At 40.6% G+C, this 16,303-nt stretch overlaps 1 protein-coding gene across 1 annotated transcript; it reads left to right on the top strand.

Moving 5' to 3' along the window:
* The first annotated feature begins 3,630 nt into the window (after nucleotides 1-3,630).
* On the top strand, nucleotides 3,631-5,351 carry LOC138191492 (nuclear factor 7, brain-like). The gene has a single exon (XM_069138342.1). It carries the CDS (start codon nucleotides 3,631-3,633, stop codon nucleotides 5,053-5,055), a length of 1,425 nt encoding a protein of 474 aa, XP_068994443.1. The 3' UTR covers nucleotides 5,056-5,351.
* The last annotated feature ends 10,952 nt before the right edge of the window (nucleotides 5,352-16,303 follow it).

Genomic DNA, 16,303 nt, shown 5'->3' with positions numbered 1-16,303 from the left:
AGAGACACAAAGACTTAAAGAACATTTCTTGGTGGTGATGAGAGACGATGCTGCCATGTTGGAGGAGTTACAGCTGTTATGAGGTGTGCTTCAAACAACCCAAATGCAGACACAACAGCAGAATCTTAGGTGAACCAAGTCCTTTATTTCTCCTCGGTATAGATAACCAACAGGAGGCACACAAAATGTCTGAGTCCAAATGCAGATATTCTCGATTCCACTCCAAGCTGGAAGTTGGCTCCTCCGTGAATGTGGCTGACAGGTTGACGGACAGGTAGGCAGCAGTGGGGGGGGGTGGGTGGAGTTTACTGTATAAACAGATATTGTCTGATGTTTTCCTTTTGACTGCATATGTTGACCGCAAAACCAGTTCTACCTGTATTAGGATCTTTAGATCCGTCCGTGTGTTTCGGGGTAAATGATTGATATGTGGTCTGTAGTCTGTCCTCCACCACTCCTGCAATATCACCAAGATCTTACAGTACTTTTCCCCAAAAAGTAATTATGAACTGACACTGAGGGAACCAGCCGAGGTGGTGTTGCTGATAACGGTACATCAGGGGTGAATGTTATCTGATTTAATGACATGTCTGGATAATCCTGTTTGGTCCTTTCTCTCTCCCAACATGGGAGAAGCAGCTTTGTGGTTGGATGATTATCTCCACAACGTCCTTGAAGATTGTCCCAGTCGTTCATAGTTAAGAGTTTGCGTCTCACATGCAGCGGCGTCTCACCCTCCTCCACCTGAAGAGCAGACACAGGACTTGTTTTAAAAGCACCACAACAGAGTCTCAGAGCTTCGGATTCACCACCTCCAGCTCCTTTAATGAAGTTTTTCCAGCTGATCCGAATACAACACGACCATCATGAAGGACTGATCTCATCAGAGCGACATTCATATTTTTAACATCAGATGTGCTGGCTCGTCATTCTGACCCTGTTGGACACCTCATTACATTTAAAATCTGTTTACATTTGATAACTATCCTCTGAATATGATCATTCAATGTTAATTTATCATCAAACCACACGACACACAAATCTGTTCAATAAAAAGTCTTTAATCCAATGATATGCTCTGCCACCTATTCCTATCATATTTAATTTCATCAACAATCCCTCCTTCCAAACCATATCATCTGCCTTTTAAAAAACACAGCCATCACTGACTCCTTATTCACTTGAGCTTTTGTCATTTCTGTTTCTAAACAAATAACTGGGTCCATAGTTCCTCTACCTTTCTGAAATCCACTTTGATGAGTTGTTATCATTCCCCTGGTTTACAAATAAAATGTTAATCTGTCTTAATCATTCTTTCCATAATCTGACCTACATGAGATGTTAGTTGGTCTATAATTCATTGGGTTTGATGAGTCCTTGCCTGGTTTCCTGATTGGAATAATCACAGCTTCTTTCCAAGAACTAGGTCGTCTCCCCACTTCCCAAACCTGATGATGAAAACAGAACAATTTCATCATTACTAAACGACCTAAACGCTTTATTATTATGTAACACGTCATCCTTCCCTGGTGATGTAAGTCGTCCTCTTTCTATCGCTCTTTTCAACTCTTCTAAAGTAAACGTGGCATCAAGTGGACTGTTAGTATTGTCTCTTCTTTCATGAATACCAGGATGAGCTGATCGTGTCCTTTCCCTTCCTCTCTTACCTTCTACTGTCAGGTTGACAGAGCTGTGGATTTCTGTTTGTATTTTGCCATCATCTCTGCCCTCTCCCCATCCGACGCTGCTGTTTCCTCCCCTTCTTCAACACTGGATGCTGCCGTCCTCTTCTAATTCCTCTCATGCTTCTCATCATCCCCCAAATCTGTCCCGCAGGTGTTGATCTCCCAATTCTGCTTCAAAAGTTCTGCCAGCTTTCCCTTTTTGCTTTCAGAAGGATTTTAAATGTTTAAATTCTGGAAATTAAGTGATTTTCTGAACAACCTAAGACCTTTGTTTCTTTCTTTCGCTGCTCTCTAACACTCATCTGTCCACCAGGGGGCAGCCTTTCTTTTCATCCGTCCTTTTCCTTTAGCAATTGTTTGATCTGCAGCTTCCAGGACTGTAAATGTCAATTCTGTATCAATCTTCTCAATATCTTCATTTAAGTCTATTTTATCTATTTCTCTCTCACATATACATTTAAAAATGTCCCACTTTGTCCTACTAAATATCCACTTCTCCGCTAGATCTCATGGTTCCTTACTGCTTTGTAATGATATTTTACAGCATGTTGGAAAATGGTCACTACCCACTGAAGTTTCATCTTCTACACCCCACTCACATATCGCTGCTAAATTTCTAGATACTATAGTTAAACAGTGTTAAGACGTGTTCCCCGTGTTCACATCTAATCTAGTCCCTCTACCATCATTTAAACAAACCAAATTATCTTCTTCTAGTAACTCTTCTATTACGTCACCGTTTGCATCTGTTCTTACTCCACTCCATAACATGCTATGTTCATTCAAATCTCCACATACCAACACCTCGTTGCCACCTTTCCCTTCAATGTGTGCTCATCTATTTGTAACCCAAGTAGTAAAACTGCGCGGGTTATTGTATGTTTCCTTTGTTGTTGTCTATTTGCTAAACACGGTGTCAATCATAGCCACTTCACTCAGACGTAGTTCTCATTGGCTATATCAGGCAATTAAGGTTTCTGATTGGAGGAGGAGGTTAAGTCCCGCCCCTCCAGGTAGCAGGGTTGTTTTGCTGCTTTACTTCTTCCATCAGTTCCTCCACTCTGCCTGACCCTCTTCACTGCCTCTGCATAGGTGGTTTTAATACCGTGGTTAGTATACGCTGCTCACACAACGACACTGACACCTGCTGGCTGGTTACTGACACTGCTGCTTAATACTGGGATGAATAACACTGGACCTACATTTGACTTTTACTAAAACAGATCTTCCTTCTCCTAAAAACACAAAGAACACATTCAGAACATATAAAACTCCTTCTGTACTTACATTTGATCAAAACATGACTTATTCAATAAGCTGTGCACCACTTATTGTGCCACATGTAGCTGAAGTTTGAGTGAATCCCAACATTTAATCAAAGTGTAAATGAACACGTTCATGCTGACATGTCAGCACAACATGTTTCCTGTTACTGCTGCTGAAGATCAAATGTAGTAAAACTGGTTCCCTGTGAGCTTTGAGCAGCGTGTTGAAATGTTCACTGTTCACTGGAGGACTAAAGAACAAACCTCCACTTTGTTAGAGTTGGAAGTGATTTTAAGAACTGTCACAATTTAATGTTTTATTACGTTAAAAATAAAGAAAATACATGAATATATTAAGATGTGAGCATTTCATTCTGTTTGCCAACTTTACAACAAGGAAGTTGTTCTGTACTCAAAGAAAAGTCCAAAATGTCCCTCTGGAAGACGTCCTGACACCATCTGCTGGAGACACTTTACATTGCAGCTTTTCTGACAGGTAATAGTTTAACACGTGACGAGGTGATAACATGAAAGTAGACTTTGACATTGTTGAAGAGAGCCGAGACGCCATTACAGGGTGTGAGATCTCTGCTGAACAACATTTATTTGGAGGAATTTAAGTGGAAAGTTGAAGAAACTGTAACTTGGTGAGTCCTGCTTTTAAAAGACTTCAATCACAAATGGCTGAGAGAGCTCTTTTAGAAAGTTTCCTGAGCTGCCATGTGTGTTCAGAGACTTTCAGAGATCCTGTGTCTCTGAGCTGCAGCCACAACTTCTGTTCAAGCTGCCTAAAGAAATTCTGGGAACAAGCTGGAAACAAAAACTGTCCAATTTGTAAAAGAAAATCTTCTAAAGAAGAACCTGGAGTGAATTTTACACTGAAGGAACTGGCTGACTCGTTTGCTGGGAGACAGAAATCTGGATCATCTGAGACAGAAAACGAACAGAAGAAGATGGAGGTGATGTGCAGAAAACACCAAGAAGAACCCAAATTGTTCTGTGAGGACGAGCAGAGAGCTGTGTGTCCTGTCTGTGAGTTTTCTCTCCACCAGACTCACAAAGTGGTTCCTGTAGAACAAGCAGTCAGTGATCTGAAGGAGCAGCTGAAATCTGACTTAAAGTCTCTGCAGGACAAGAAGGACAAATACAAACAAGTGGAGGAAACATACAATGAAATGAGTAAACACTCCAAGAAGCAGCTGTTGTCCACAGAGAGGCAGATCAGAGCAGAGTTCAACAAGATCCACCAGTTCCTGAAAGAGGAAGAGGAGTCCAGACTGGCAGCTCTGAGGGAGGAAGAGGAGCAGAAGGGGAAGACTATCAGCAGAGAGATGAAGAGGATTCAGGAGCAGATGTCCTCTCTGTCAGACAGTATCTGTGCTGTTGAAGAAGACCTGCAGAAACACAACGTGCCGTTCCTCAGCAGTTATAAAGCCACTCAGACCAGAGCCAGAGCCCAGAGCTCACTGTCAGATCCACAGCTGGTCTCAGGAGCGCTGATAGATGTGGCCAAACACCTGGGCAACCTGTCCTTCAGAGTCTGGGAGAAGATGAAGGAGAAGGTCCACTTCAGTCCTGTCATTCTGGACCCAAACACTGCAAGCCGATGGCTCCATCTGTCTGATGATCTGACCAGTGTGAGAGATGGAGACGCAAAGCAGCAGCTTCCTGACAATCCAGAGAGAAACACTGAATATGTCACTGTTCTGGGCTCTGAGGGTTTCAGCTCAGGGAAACACAGCTGGGAGGTGGAGGTGGGAGACCATCCTGACTGGGTTATAGGTTTAGTTAAAGAGTCAGTTGACAGGAAGGGAGCGTGTTGTTATTCACCAAAATATGGAGTCTGGTGTTTATCGCATCGCAGTGGAAAATACACTGATGGTGTTGGTGAGACTGTCAGAGTGAAGAAGAGTCTCCAGAGGATCAGAGTCCAGCTGGACTATGACATGGGGGAGGTGTCCTTCTACAACCCTGAAGACATGACTCACATCTACACTCACAGAGACACTTTCACTGAGAAACTCTTCCCATTATTCTATATTGGAGAAGCTGGTGATGCCAAAACTTCTGATATCAAAGTCTGTCAGAGTGATTCAGGGAAGTGATTTAGTTGTTTGTGTGGTGATGATTTGTTTGGGGGGAAGTTATCTTTGAATCTTAAACTTTTCTAGTTTGTTCTCTTTTACGTGAGAAAATGTAGAAATCCTTGTTAAAGAAGAAATATGACTTTAATTACATTCCTTTGTTGTTTTATGTTCTACAAAAGATGAAATATCACTGAATAAGATGTTAAAACATAAATGTGGTTCTTTAATTCTCCAAGAATGAAGATCAAGTTTGAACAAAATGGTTTCTAACAAGGTTTTAATGTTAAACAATATGAGCACAGAAAAGTTTCATCTTACCTAGTTTTGTTTTTGACATTTAACATTTACTTTTGAAAGTTTATTTTTTCCAAATTAGAATAAATCAGTTCATTACTTTACTTGTTTTAATAAAAGCTCATGTTTAATGTGCAGAACGGACCAAACAGTGGACGTTCATGTAATAACTCACCTGTTATGTGTTTAAAATGTGCATCAGTGCAGATTACTGTTGACTGTCTGATATATTTTATACATTCATTCATTTTTATTCAGACAAACTAAATCTCCTTCTTTATTTTTGTTTCTTGGACTGTTTGAAAAGTTTGTGGAAACTGTTTGATAATGTTCAACACAAATTATATTCCTGTTCAAGCTTCAGAACAAACTGAGATTTATAAGAAAACTGCAGATTGTTTTGATTAAAGCTGCAACTAAAGACTATTTCTAATAAACCTGTTGATCATTTTAGTCCATAAATTCCCATAAAATAATAAACATGTCAGATAAAGACAGCGAAGGTTCACATTGGAGCAAATGTTCTTGATGAATGATGAACTTTTCCTTCAGTCTTTGTATTGAGTGTATTTTAGTGGCTGCAGTGAATACTTTATTTCATAGTTCCTGAACATTCAGCTGCTGTTTGTTCTGGTGTGTTTATGGAAACTCTCACTTCATATGTCAGATGTGAAACATCATCACATTCAGGATTTCCTCTTGTTAACTGTGGATTTCCTTGAAGCTGCATTCAGAACTTCAGTTCTTTACCTGATGAGTAAATATGATCAAACTGTCAGAAATGTGAGTTCATCTATGTTCTGGTTTATTTCTGTCAATAAAAAAGATCAAAACCACGCTGCAGTTTTATGTCTTTAAACACAGAGACCTTGAAGTTTCTATTGAAACTGTCATTTTATTGATAACACCTTAACTCATTGTCTTGAAGTTAGAGAAACACGTGTAGCACGTAAGAGAACAGAGCAATAATCCCAAGAATCAGAGAACTAGAGGACTCGTATTATTATACAGAAGAAACCCAAAGTGACCGAAAGAGACAACTGCAGAGAAATGATTGAATAAGGTTGGAGACAGAGGGAGGGGAAAAGAGGGAGAGACACCCTACGAAGAGAAGCCAACTCAGTGTTGTCAGTGCAACTCAGTCACTGGAGAAAGAAGATGGCAGAAGTTCAGAGTGAACACAGCGGCTCCAGTTGATCTCAGTGACGCTTCATCTGACTAAACAGCTGACAGGAAGGCAGCAGAGCTCTCACTGACCTCAAGAGACGAGAGGAGGACAGATCAAGTAGTTTATATGTAGGGCTGCACAGTTGTTTACTTTCATTCATGATTTCAGCTTCTATAAATCCTCCAGTCATGATTTATCAGACACATTGGTGCCATTTTAGTGATAATTGTGCCGCCCTGATCAATAATGTGACTGGAAGCTGGTTCTTGTTCTACAGTGATAAACTGCTGTTGTCTCTGACTGGATCGTCTGTTTGATCCGACACTAAAGTCAACTTATTGTGCAGCTCCATGAGAAGCATCAGTCTGCCGTCCATCTGTGTTTTACTTTGTGTGACAGCGCCCCCTGCTGGAGATCATTCACTCTCTGAACTGCCTCTAATCAGCCTGTTGGACTCCAGTGCTGTTCCTCAAAGTGACATGCAGGCTCAGTGGAGCAGCCGTCACTCTTGGTGCTGATGGTCAACGAGTGCTCCTCATATTCTCTCAGCTGTGTACAAAAGGCAGCTATTCTGCACTGACAACACAGAGCCCCATAAAAAACCATGCAAAATCATCATTATCATCATCACTGTCAACTTCCTCATGGTCATCCTCAGTGCCACAGTCAGTCATATAATAATCCTTTTCATTATAATCCTCTTCATTATATCTTGTCGACACAAAAATAGTTATAAGCACCTAAAAAGCTGAGAAAATAGAGAAAGGTGGAGTATACCAGCATTCAGTAGAAAATGAGAAGCCAAATAAAAAGGAAAACACCAAAAAAACAAGTGTCCTGTTTAATGTCATGCGAAGAAAATGCTGCTAGTTAGTTGCAGTTGTGTAATACTGTGAACTCCCTCATTTTAAATATGTGAATCTTATCATACAGATTTTCAAGGCTAAAAACACACTAAGAAGAACAGAAGAACAAACCTTTGTACTGTACATGCAGCTATTTCTTCTTTTGTTGGCGGGAGCATTGGGGTCATGTTTGGTTAGCACAATCAGGCATGAACGCCTTCAGGAAACCTTTGACCTTTTCACCTTAAAACAGTTTGAACTTGACATGAACATCATTACTGTATGAGACACAAGTACAAAACAATGTCTCAGTGGTTCACCTTGAAAAAAAACCTTCCTTCAACAAAATCTTCACCAGCCTAAAAAGGGCGCTGAAGGTTTTGGAGGGATAGTCCACACAAAATACAATCCTGTATTATATAAAAGGTACAAGATGTCCCACTTAAAAATGGTAATGACCTCAGGGAAGAAAAAAAGGACACCATTAAACTGTGTCAAAGACAGCATCAAACTGAAGAAAACAATTCACACTATGTTGGTCGTTACGGAAAAACACATGCAAAATGCAAATTGGGTGAACTATCCTTTAAAAACAGTCATGTTTTACATGGAGCATTGTCCCTTTGAACAACTACAGACAGGACTTGCACAAGTGCACAAGTTGTAACAATGGGAAAACAAAAAAGAAAAGAAAAGCACAATAAAAATATCCACTAAAATAAATAAATAAATATTCAAAATAAATAGAAACCTGAGGACTGTTCACCAAACCGACTGCCCGGTCTCTTAATATTTTGGTCTGACCAATGGGGGCGAGACAAATGTGAAGGCAGCCAATGGTGGACGAGCAAAGTACAACGGAGTCAAACCCCGACAAAACCAGTTTTCAATGCTGCAAGAGTTCATCCGGTCACTCCTGCTACTCCTGGCACAAGCACTTCATGTCTGATAACACTTTACTGTAACGCAACTCAAAGAGAATAATACAGAGCAAAACACATGAAAAACACTACACATGAAAAAACATGAAATCATCAGGAAAAACAAAGTCCTGGGCCGAAGACAGGGGACTGATACGTCCTCCGAAATAACGCCTTCTCCTTCATCTCTCACACAACACACACATTTCATGCCAGGCTTGTAAAGAAGACACACTGAAAGCTATGGAGGATGTACACACACACACACACACACACACACACACACACACATTACAAACATGAAAAGACTGCCCTGAAACAACACACCATCACAACAAATCCCTCCCTCTTCATTACTGATATGGCCCGAGTGTGCGCTGTATGTGTGCATGTGCTTCAATATAGAGAAAGCAGCAGCAGCACCAGCGTTGTGCTCTCTGGCTTTGGAAGTGAAGAAGGTCACACATCCACCGGGATCCTTTCTCCACAGCACTGACTCCTTTGGACATTTTGATTGGGAAAAAAAGAAAGAAAAGAAAACGGCCCTGCTGTTGTGTTCCAGACAGCAACGAGATTTTAGCGATGTAAAAATATCTCCACTTTTTAGAAAAGCGGGTATTCAGCTGCTGCCGCCGAGCAACACCAGTAGCAACAAACAGCGCACCACTAGCCGGGATAATAAAACAAGCTCCCGGTGCGGCCGAGGCTGAACTGATGCTCACTGAGATTGAAGAAGGCAGAGGACAGTGAGGTTTAATTAGCAGCGTGTCACCGCCACTGAAACCAAACTAGAAAGGAAGATCCTTTGAAGTTATGCTCATGTTTGGCACGTGTCACTCATTATGACGCATACCAAGTCTTTCATTATATATAAAAAAGGTTCTCATGATGACACAAGTTGGTATGTTAATATACAGAGACTTGAGTTATTTCTACTGTTTTAGGAATCACCGTTACAACAAATACATTTGGGAAATGTTGAATTTGTCTGTCGTCGAAAAGAAAATGTCACAACTTTTTTAAATTCATGATCAGCTGAATAGTTTTTTTCCTCACATCAGATTTATTGTGAAGCAAAACAAGCTTTCCAACTGTTTGTGCCCTGTTGGGGTTTCTTTGGCCCAAAATCTGCCTCATTTAAGAGAAGTGATGCTACGACCTCGGAGGTCAGACTGATATCTTCTTCTGTTGTGCTGTGTGTTAGACAACTCTTATTTGAGTGTGTTTCTGTGTTTCTACCAGTGAGCACGACTGTGCTTCACCCAACGCAAAATATTCAAATAGAGATGAAATGGTTCCTTTGACAGCATCGTTGTTGGTGTCTCTGACAGATGCTGTGACATCAACAGAGGTTTTCAACACGGCACGTGCAAACACTTCTTTATAACACACCGAGTTATTTAGTCATCATTAGAGAAGAGGTTGTGTCCTGACATTTCTTGCAAAAAAAAAAAAAAGTCAGTTCGTCAGCCCAGCATTAGTTAACTTATCGTTTCCGTTACAATGAGAAACCCATTATTTGGGAATATTGTTGCCAGTAGAAAATATCAATGTACTTCCTGTTTTACAGCTCAGCAGTCAGAGCACCAGCGTACAGGACATTACACACCATCCCAGCTCTATCATGATGGAACAGTCACGTCATGGCCTGCTGCTTGTTTTGCTTTGATGCAGGAAGACACTGAGTTTGAACTCATCCTTCCACCTGCCGTTCACACGGCAACAAGGGACAAACAACAGCTTAATGTACCGAGTTATTATGACTGGACTAGCTATGTGTCTGGCTTAAATAACCACACTTACACACACGCATAAGGACTCACGGTCTGATTCACATATGACACCTCAGACACACCCCCTCCAAAAAAAGGCAAGAAAAACAACAACAAACGGGGAAAAAAGAAAAGACCAAAGCAAACAAACAGAAACATGTCAACGATGATTTTGGGCGCAGTATTATAGCAAACGTACAAGAAGCAAATTACAAAAACTGCCAATATAATTTTCCACTTAATAGCCACAATGAAAAACAGCCACTGTTAATATTGGGGGAAAAACATGCTTCCTTAAAAAGATAGAGAAAAAACAAAGCCAAAAAAAGATTTCCTTCAACTCCAGAAACCACTGGCATCAAGAATTCTGAATTATACAAATTACATATACAGGGACCTACTAAAGAGTCTGAATAGACTAGATAAACTAAAGAGTCTGAATAGACTGGATAAACTAAAGAGTCTGAGTAGACTAGATAAACTAAAGAGTCTGAATAGACTAGGTAAACTAAAGAGTCTGAATAGACTAGATAAACTAAAGAGTCTGAACAGACTAGATAAACTAAAGAGTCTGAACAGACTAGATAAACTAAAGAGTCTGAATAGACTAGATAAACTAAAGAGTCTGAATAGACTAGGTAAACTAAAGAGTCTGAACAGACTAGATAAACTAAAGAGTCTGAACAGACTAGATAAACTAAAGAGTCTGAACAGACTAGATAAACTAAAGAGTCTGAATAGACTAGATAAACTAAAGAGTCTGAACAGACTAGATAAACTAAAGAGTCTGAACAGACTAGATAAACTAAAGAGTCTGAATAGACTAGATAAACTAAAGAGTCTGAACAGACTAGGTAAACTAAAGAGTCTGAACAGACTAGGTAAACTAAAGAGTCTGAATAGACTAGATAAACTAAAGAGTCTGAATAGACTAGATAAACTAAAGAGTCTGAACAGACTAGATAAACTAAAGAGCCTGAATAGACTAGGTAAACTAAAGAGCCTGAGTAGACTAGATAAACTAAAGAGTCTGAATAGACTAGATAAACTAAAGAGTCTGAATAGACTAGTGAATAGACTAGATAAACTAAAGAGTCTGAGTAGACTAGATAAACTAAAGAGTCTGAATAGACTAGTGAATAGACTCGATAAACTAAAGAGTCTGAATAGACTAGGTAAACTAAAGAGTCTGAATAGACTAGATAAACTAAAGAGTCTGAACAGACTAGATAAACTAAAGAGTCTGAACAGACTAGATAAACTAAAGAGTCTGAATAGACTAGATAAACTAAAGAGTCTGAACAGACTAGATAAACTAAAGAGTCTGAACAGACTAGATAAACTAAAGAGTCTGAATAGACTAGATAAACTAAAGAGTCTGAACAGACTAGGTAAACTAAAGAGTCTGAACAGACTAGGTAAACTAAAGAGTCTGAATAGACTAGATAAACTAAAGAGTCTGAATAGACTAGATAAACTAAAGAGTCTGAACAGACTAGATAAACTAAAGAGCCTGAATAGACTAGGTAAACTAAAGAGCCTGAGTAGACTAGATAAACTAAAGAGTCTGAATAGACTAGATAAACTAAAGAGTCTGAATAGACTAGTGAATAGACTAGATAAACTAAAGAGTCTGAGTAGACTAGATAAACTAAAGAGTCTGAATAGACTAGTGAATAGACTCGATAAACTAAAGAGTCTGAATAGACTAGGTAAACTAAAGAGTCTGAATAGACTAGATAAACTAAAGAGTCTGAACAGACTAGATAAACTAAAGAGTCTGAACAGACTAGATAAACTAAAGAGTCTGAATAGACTAGGTAAACTAAAGAGTCTGAACAGACTAGATAAACTAAAGAGTCTGAACAGACTAGATAAACTAAAGAGTCTGAATAGACTAGATAAACTAAAGAGTCTGAACAGACTAGATAAACTAAAGAGTCTGAATAGACTAGATAAACTAAAGAGTCTGAACAGACTAGGTAAACTAAAGAGTCTGAACAGACTAGGTAAACTAAAGAGTCTGAATAGACTAGATAAACTAAAGAGCCTGAATAGACTAGGTAAACTAAAGAGCCTGAGTAGACTAGATAAACTAAAGAGTCTGAATAGACTAGATAAACTAAAGAGTCTGAATAGACTAGTGAATAGACTAGATAAACTAAAGAGTCTGAGTAGACTAGATAAACTAAAGAGTCTGAATAGACTAGTGAATAGACTCGATAAACTAAAGAGTCTGAATAGACTAGATAAACTAAAGAGTCTGAATAGACTAGTGAATAGACTAGATAAACTAAAGAGTCTGAGTAGACTAGATAAACTAAAGAGTCTGAATAGACTGGATAAACTAAAGAGCCTGAATAGACTAGATAAACTAAAGAGTCTGAATAGACTAGGTAAACTAAAGAGCCTGAATAGACTAGATAAACTAAAGAGCCTGAATAGACTAGATAAACTAAAGAGTCTGAATAGACTGGATAAACTAAAGAGCCTGAATAGACTAGATAAACTAAAGAGTCTGAATAGACTAGATAAACTAAAGAGTCTGAATAGACTGGATAAACTAAAGAGTCTGAATAGACTAGTGAATAGACTAGATAAACTAAAGAGTCTGAATAGACTAGATAAACTAAAGAGTCTGAATAGATTGGATAAACTAAAGAGCCTGAATAGACTAGATAAACTAAAGAGTCTGAATAGACTAGATAAACTAAAGAGTCTGAATAGACTAGTGAATAGACTAGATAAACTAAAGAGTCTGAATAGACTAGATAAACTAAAAGTCGCGCGCGCAAAAAATAGGTCAGGGACCTACAGGTAACTAAGTCGGGGACTTAAGAGATAGGTCAGGGACCTACAAAAAAACAACTTCCGGAATATAAAATAAATACAAATACACAAATAAATAGATACTGTGAGCATCCAGTTGCTCGGGTGAACTCCATACAAACTGGTTGGCTCACAGATAGCAAAAATGGGATTATGCTGCAGTAAGATCGAAGAGATACCTCTGGAGGGAGACATAAAACGCACTCAAAAGGTGCTGATAACATAAAATATTTGAAAAAGATGGGAAAAGGAACACGGATTCAAGGGAAAACTGACAATGATAGCATGTAGAGAGTTGACAGAGACGATAGAGAGCAAGTGTGAGGGAAATAAAAGAAAAAAGTTGAAAAGAGAAGAGGAAAAGTTTAAAAAAAAGAGAAAGAGAACTGATCTGGGAGAGATTAAAAACAAAAAGGCGGGGGAAGGTAGTATAGCTCTTAATGCACCAATACTATATCTAATAATTGAAATACATTTCTCCCGGAAAAATGATGAAGATGATGATTATGTGGTACAAAAACGAACCAACATGGGACCGCGGCCCGATCCTCCTCCATACCCTAACATGGGAGACGTCCCGGTAACAGCTGATCCGCCCGTTCCGCCTAATCCGCCTCCAGCTGCTCAGCCAGCTTCCGTCTCCGAACCCATGACACCGTCACCAAACTCCACCCCCTCTACTCCAACCCCAGGCGGCACCCAAGAACTTTTACCGAGGGGATTAGGAAGGAGGAAACGAGGTGGATGGAGAGAGGCTGGCGGCCGTGGGGGAGGACCACGAGAGACAGGTAAGGACACCTGCTATAATTGCGGGAGGAATGGACACTGGGCAAGAGACTGCAGGCGGTGGAGAGACGGGAGGGGCGGAGGAAGAGGAGGAGGAGGAGGAAGGAAGAGGAAGAGGAGGAGGAGACGGTTGGCGGTCGCAGACGGGTTCAGCATGACTAACCACAACCACTCCAGGATCAGGTCATACAGAAACACACACACATGATTCACAGACACAGACCCAACTAGAAACTAAAGAGGAGGAGACCAGTGATGTGTTAGAGATAAGTACAGTTGAAATACTACTCACAGAACAAGATAAACCTTTTGTGACTCTACTGATAGAAGAGATTGAAGTAACCTTATTGTGCGATTCTACACTCATCTGTCCACCAGGGGGCAGCCTTTCTTTTCATCCATCCTTTTCCTTTTGCAATTGTTTGATCTGCAGCTTCCAGGACTGTAAATGTCAATTCTGTATCAATCTTCTCAATATCTTCATTTAAGTCTATTTTATCTATTTCTCTGTCACATATACATTTAAAAATGTCCCACTTTGTCCTACTAAATATCCACTTCTCCGCTAGATCTCATGGTTCCTGACTGCTTTGTAATGATATTTTACAGCATGTTGGAAAATGGTCACTACCCACTGAAGTTTCATCTTCTACACCCCACTCACATATCGCTGCTAAATTTCTAGATACTATAGTTAAACAGTGTTAAGACGTGTTCCCCGTGTTCACATCTAATCTAGTCCCTCTACCATCATTTAAACAAACCAAATTATCTTCTTCCAGGAACTCTTCTATTACGTCACCGTTTGCATCTGTTCTTACTCCACTCCATAACATGCTATGTTCATTCAAATCTCCACATACCAACACCTCGTTGCCACCTTTCCCTTCAATGTGTGCTCATCTATTTGTAACCCAAGTAGTAAAACTGCGCGGGTTATTGTATGTTTCCTTTGTTGTTGTCTATTTGCTAAACATACTGTCAATCATAGCCACTTCGCTCAGACGTAGTTCTCATTGGCTATATCAGGCAATTAAGGTTTCTGATTGGAGGAGGAGGTTAAGTCCCGCCCCTCCAGGTAGCAGACTGAGCGCAGAGAAGTGAAGACGGCCTGAACAGACGAGCGGCTCGAAACGGAGAAATACTTCATCTCAACACAGGATAGTAAAAACTGTGTGAACAAGAAGTCGACTTTTGGAGAGAGTTTCTGTGAAGAGACGGGAGTTGTCCAAACACCTGTGTACCAGGAGTTGTTGGACTCGGTCTCCTGCTGGTACAAAGCCAATATGTGTCAGCCCCCAGTCCTGCGTGTTCTTTAATGAGGCAACAGGAGAAGATGTCAGGCTTCAAGATATTTATTTAACAACAGAATAATCTTTTTACAGAGCTCTGGGTCCAGACTATGTTTCTCTGACAACAACAGAGTATGTGTCAGTTCACGAAGTCTGACTGACTGTCTCTCCCTGACCGTCTTCTTGTAGTAAAAAACACAGTGTCATGTGCAGTTGAGCTGTCCTCTGTTGATTTGTTGAGGGGGGTCGTCTTCAGCAGCTTGGTCCTGTTTTATGACTCAGAAGAGATCAGAAAAATAGGAGGTGAAACTAACGGTTGTAAATCAACCCGGTGGTCTTGTTGTTTTTGCCCAGCAGTAAACTGACCACATCAGTATCGCTGACCTATATAGGCACAGCCTGTTGCATAGCCTGAGGAGTAATAATTGATTAATACGAGATTGCATATGAGAAATATAATATGGCATACATATATTGTATTATTGTAAGCAAAGACTAGCATATAATAGCACAATTCCCCCTTTTGGTCTCCCATAGGAGACCAACATACAGAAGAAAGAAAGAGAACACAAATCAACGCAAAAGAGACACAAGTGCATACAAACAAATCCTACACAACCTGCTCCTCACCTTCCTCCGCCTCGTCCATCTTGGCCGGCTCCCCGCCCAAGAGCAGGGGCATCTGGTAGGGAGGAGGGGGGAGGGTCGCCCGTCTTCTCCACAGTGGCCACGATGATGCGGTTGCACAACGACCAAAGGCAGGGAACACAACAACAGCCACACAATGTAAAAACACACAACATCCCTAACACCGACAGAAATACAGACACAACAACAGTCTTCCATTTACCAAACCACCCGCTAAGCATACTATCCAGGGGATTGTCAATACCTGACATTTCATGCATTTCCTGGGAGAGCGTCTTGAGGCCGTCTAGGGCCTTTGTGACCAACCCATCAGGTGCCGTGTTGTTGGCGATATAAGTCCAGCACTGATCCCCGAACATGTGGCACACACCCCCTTTTTCAGCCAGCAGCATGTCCAACGCCATCCTATTCTGCACCGTCATCAGCGAGGTCGCCGCCAGCTGCTCAGAGAGTCCCTTTGGTCTCCGTCACCTGTGTAGAGAAACCTGACACCAAAGCTGTTAGTTGATCATAGTATGGCTTGTATTTCATCCAGGAACTTGTTTCGATCGTCACCGGGTTTCCTGCGCCTGGACCCGGAAACTGCTGTCCAGTACACAGCTCAAAAGGGGTGAACCCTGTGGTAGAATTCACAGAGCTGTGCACTGCCATCAATGCTACTGGCAGAGCCTCCACCCAGGACAGCTTGGTTTGAGCACATACGTAACTGATT

Source organism: Embiotoca jacksoni, unplaced genomic scaffold (genome assembly GCF_022577435.1).
Source record: "Embiotoca jacksoni isolate LCO1_2020_lvr unplaced genomic scaffold, fEmbJac1.0.p SCAF_8, whole genome shotgun sequence".
Classification (NCBI taxonomy): Eukaryota; Metazoa; Chordata; class Actinopteri; family Embiotocidae; genus Embiotoca; species Embiotoca jacksoni.
This window is presented reverse-complemented; position numbering and strand designations above follow the sequence as displayed.

Coding starts and splice junctions, on each gene's coding strand:
- LOC138191492 (XM_069138342.1), top strand. CDS start 3,631: ATGGCTGAGAGAGCTCTTTTAGAAAGTTTCCTGAGCTGCCATGTGTGT.